At 45.2% G+C, this 4,947-nt stretch overlaps 1 protein-coding gene across 1 annotated transcript; it reads left to right on the plus strand.

Annotated features, from left to right (window-relative positions):
* The first annotated feature begins 347 nt into the window (after positions 1-347).
* Positions 348-1,325, plus strand: LOC119535267 (olfactory receptor 10AC1). Its single transcript, XM_037837728.1, has one exon. It carries the CDS (start codon positions 348-350, stop codon positions 1,323-1,325), a length of 978 nt encoding a protein of 325 aa, XP_037693656.1.
* The last annotated feature ends 3,622 nt before the right edge of the window (positions 1,326-4,947 follow it).

The following is a 4,947-nucleotide window of genomic DNA, read 5'->3' on the forward strand; positions in this document are numbered from 1 at the left end:
TTGAATCCTTTGTAGGTGGAGGTCAGGAGTTAGTACATTTCAAGGAAAGGGGGTTAAAATCAAACCTTCTTTGAAAAGAGGATGTTTTGAAAGCCCCTATAAGAATTCCACATCCAGTAGGAAGGAGCAACTTCAACAATTCCTTAAGAGTCCGGAAGAGTTCCCTTATGGGGAAAGGTGGATATGGACTCAAAAAAGACCACCCCCTTTTCTGCTGCCACCACTCCTGGCTCACAATCTAACTTCCACTTGGCCCTTGCTCTGCCAGCAGGGCCAGAGGGGCCACACTCCCAGACTCGAAGTCCCCCCCATTTCTCTCCCACAGGTGCCTCCAGGCAGGCGGGTCCATGGATAACGCCAGCAATGCCAGCAAGCCCTGTGGCTTTCTTCTTCAGGGCTTCTTCGAGTTCCCGCACCTGAGGACAGTGCTCTTCCTGCTGCTGCTCGCCGTGCACCTGGCCACCCTGAGCGGGAACCTGCTCATTCTGGTGGCCGTGACCTCGGTGCCCAGCCGGCCGCCCATGCTGCTCTTCCTGTGCCAGCTGTCGGCCATCGAGCTCTGCTACACGCTGGTGGTGGTACCCCGCTCCCTGGCCGACTTGGCCGCGCCTGGGCACGGTAGGGGCAGCCCCATCTCCTTCCTGGGCTGCGCGGTGCAGATGCAGATGTTCGTGGCGCTGGGCGGGGCCGAGTGCTTCCTTCTGGCCGCCATGGCCTATGACCGCTACGTAGCCATCTGCCACCCGCTGCGCTACGCCGCTGTGGTGACCCCCGGGCTGTGCGCGCGCCTGGCCCTGGCCTGCTGTCTCGGGGGACTGGCAGTGTCCCTGGGACTCACAGTTGCCGTCTTCCACCTGCCTTTCTGCGGCTCCTGCCTGCTGGTGCATTTCTTCTGCGACATCACAGCACTGCTGCACTTGGCCTGCACGCGGAGCTACGCCGACGAGTTGCCCTTGCTGGGTGCATGCCTGGTGCTGCTGCTGCTGCCCTCCGTGCTCATCCTGGCCTCCTACGGGGCCATTGCCGCCGCCCTACGCCGCCTGCATTCACCCGGCGGCCGGCGCAAGGCCGCCTCCACCTGCGCCTCGCACCTGGCAGTCACCTTCCTGCACTATGGCTGTGCCACCTTCATGTACGTGCGGCCCAAGGCCAACTACTCCCCGCGGCGAGACCGCGCAGTGGCGCTCGTCTACACCAACATCACACCGCTACTCTATCCGCTCATTTACAGCCTGCGCAACCGGGAGATCACTGCCGCCATCCGCAAGGTCCTAGGGCGGCAGCGGCCCGGCCAGGCACCGGGTCGGAGTCTGTGTGAGCCCTGAGAGCAGGGGCGGGGACCAGGCCAGAGTGCGCAACTCTGCTCCCTCAGGTTTCCTCTATCATTGGGTCTCTGCATCAGGAATGCCACCAGGATGGGCACAAGGGTCGGATTCAGGAGTCTGGTATCTACTGGGGGATTCAGGAAAACAAACAGACAATTGTATTGCAATGTGATGAGTATTATGATGGGGAAAATGCAAGGTGCTGCTGGAAGTACTCAGTCCAGTTTTGGAGTATTGGGAAGATGGTAGGAGCAACTGGAAATGCTTATGGAAGAAGTAACATGTAATATTTAAAGAATAAGTAGGGATAGCCAGAGTCGAAGAAAGCCCTGCATGCAGAGTTCAGGCAGAGGAAATAGCATGAACAAATGGTTCTTACAGGTGGCAGGAAGGTTGGGGGAAGGGGTTGCTAGTTGTTGCTAGCATTAAGAGGTTTTGCCAGAGGTAAAAATTGGGACCAGATCATGCAAGACTTGGAAGCCGTATTAAAGAGTTTGGAGTTTACCCTTTAAAAAAAAAAAAAAAAAAAAGCCTTTGAAGGTGTTTAAGCATGGGGAGTGACGTGATGCAATTTGAACTCTCTGGTTACCATGTGAGAATGTTGAAAATGTATAGGAAGACAGTGTAGTCAAACAGATTAGAGATGATGGCCCATTTTAGGAAAGTGGCAAGTGGGAATGGAGAAGAATGGACAGGTTGGAAAAATATTTAGAAATAATATTTAGAAAGATAAACAAGAAACTTAGTGCTTATTGCATGTTTGTGGATAAAAGAGAAACAGGAATCAGGGATGGCATGTAGATTTCTGCCTGGAAAATATGACAGTTTGGACTCACTGAGATGAAGAGCACAGGAAGAGAAACCAGTTTGAGGGAAGGACAAGGTGAAGATAATGAGTGCAGTATTGATTATGTTGACATGGGGTATGAGATGTATCTAGTCAGCAGTTAGAGATGTTTCAGGAGAATCTGGGTTAGGGAAACATGACTAGAAATCACCAGCATAACAATGGTATTTGACATGGCTTAGCTGACACAGAGAGAGGGAGCAGAATTAGAACAGAAGCAGTACATAGAGAGGACCCTGAGGAGCACTAATATCAAAGGAAGCACTGACTGCTCAAGTATGACATAAAATATATAGAATTTATTATTTACATCAAGAAAAGTTAAAGTTTTCTGCATGAGACTCTGCCTTAAAAATGAAAAGTGAAAAGACAAACTGGGAAAATCATATCTAACATATGGAAGAGGCTCATTTCATTGATAGTTAGAGAGCTCTTGCCAGTCAATAAAAAAAGACTAATACCCCCCAAAGAAAAATGAGCAAAGGATCTGAATAGACTGTTCTCAGAAAATGAAACACAAATGACTTGTATACATGGGAAAATAGTTTCAATCTCATTCATAAGAAAAATGCAAAATAAAATTACAAAAGCTATTTTAATTTATGAAATTGACAGTGCTCTAAAAGATGAATAACATAGAGTTGGAAGGGTGAAAAAGCCACTATTGTACAGTGTTGGTGGGAGTATACATTTGTACAAGTTCTGTAGGAGGAAGTTGGGCAATATCAATTTAAATTAAAGGTACATTATTTGTTCCAATAATTTAATTCCATGGATTGACCCTAAACATTTATTTGCCTTATGGGAAATGGAAAATATGTTCACTTAAAAAACACTCATGTCAGCATTCCTTGTAATTGCAAAGGATTAGAAAATCTTACATATCAATCAATATAGAACTGAATAAACACATTTTGGTTTATCCCTATAATGGAATGCTATGCAGGCATCCCAAAAAAATGAAGCAGTTTTATATGTGACAGGTATGAAACTCTCTTTCATATATGTTGCTAAGTGAAAAAGGCAAGATTCATGATGGCATATATTAAGAAGTCATCCTTGACTCCACTTTTTCCTTCTGACACATCTTCTCTTTTCACTTATTTTCACTCCTGGAATGCTCTTCTCACAAATCTTGACAGGCTGGATCCTTGTCATTCAGATGCTGTCTCAAGTCAAATATTGACTCCTCAGAAAGGCTTTCACTGATCACCCTACATAGTGTCTTCTGCCTTCCTTCTCTCACATCGTCCTGCTGTAATTTCTAATCATCTTTCATTATTGGAAATTGCCTTATCTGCTTGTTTACTTTTAAATTGTCCATTCCTTCTTTTCTAGTTTGTTAATGCTGCCAGAATGCAAAACACCAGAAATGGATTGGCTTTTATAAAAGGGGGTTTGTTTGGTTACACAGTTAGTCTTAAGGCCATAAAGTGTCCAAGGTAAGTCATCAACAAATGGGCACCTTCACTGGAGGATGGCCAAGGACGTCTGGAAAACCTCTGTTAGCTGGGAAGGCACGTGGCTGGCCTCTGCTCCAAGTTCTGGTTTCAAAATGGCTTTCTCCCAGGACATTCCTCTCTAAGCCACAGCTCTTCTTCAAAATATCACTCTCAGTTGCTCCTAGGGCATTTGTCCTCTCTTAGCTTCTCTGGAGCAAGAGTCTGCTTTCAACAGCCATCTTCAAACTGTCTCTCATCTGTAGCTTCTGTGCGTTCTTCAAAGTATCCTCTTGGCTGTAGCAAGCTCGCTCCTTCTGTCTGAGACTATATAATGCTGAATGGGTGGGGTCACACCTCCATGGAAATTATCCAATTAGAGTCATCACCCACAGCTGGGTGGGGCACATCTCCATGGAAACACTCAAAGGATTCCAATCTAATCAGCACTAAAACTTCTGCCCCACAAGGTTGCATCAAAGAACGTGGCTTTTTCTGGGGGACATAACACATTCAAACTGGCACACCTTCCAACAGAATGTAATGAACTCTATGACTAGCTGTCTACTTTATTCACCACAGTATCCCCAATTACTAAACAGTTGCTAGTATGTATTCAATAAATTGTTGAATAAATGAATGCTTATGGTTTGTAACATATATATATATATATATAAATATATATATATATATAAACAGAATATAATGTGTGCATGTACCTGTATATGTCCTGCGTGTTTCATACACACCTCCATATACACACACTGTAACCAACTTAAAGTCTGAGGACTAGGGGACAGAGGTGGGACAGACCATTACTTTCCATTGGATGCCCTCCTTACATACATGTATGTATTACTTATTCAATAAATTATTTTCAAAGTAAAAATAAAGGATAGGCAGAGGAAAAGGAATGTAGAGAGATTAGAAAAGTAAAAGAAAAATCCAAGATATTGTGGTGTCATGGAAACCAAGGAAAGAGAATTGTCTGGAGTGATCAACAGTGCCAAATGACACTACTTTTTCTAGATAATAGGATACTAGAGTCAGGGATGACCTTAGAGATTGTCCAGTCTAGCTCAGAGAGCACCAAATTCACCTGCACCAACCTCAGCAAGTCAAGTCCTGGCAGCCAAGCCACATAGCCCAGGCCCAGATGTCATGCCAGGTCCAAGCAAGTACTGAAAAAATGAGAACTAATTCAAATAGTGTTTAATCAACTGCTGGAGTGGGGAATAACAGCAGCTCTAGTTTTAAATGGTGAAATATTTAACACAGAGTGTAAAATGGTACCTAAGACAGTGTATGCAGAATAAAATATTTCTTTGACCATTCA

Source organism: Choloepus didactylus, chromosome 5 (assembly GCF_015220235.1).
Source record: "Choloepus didactylus isolate mChoDid1 chromosome 5, mChoDid1.pri, whole genome shotgun sequence".
NCBI lineage: Eukaryota > Metazoa > Chordata > Mammalia > Pilosa > Megalonychidae > Choloepus > Choloepus didactylus.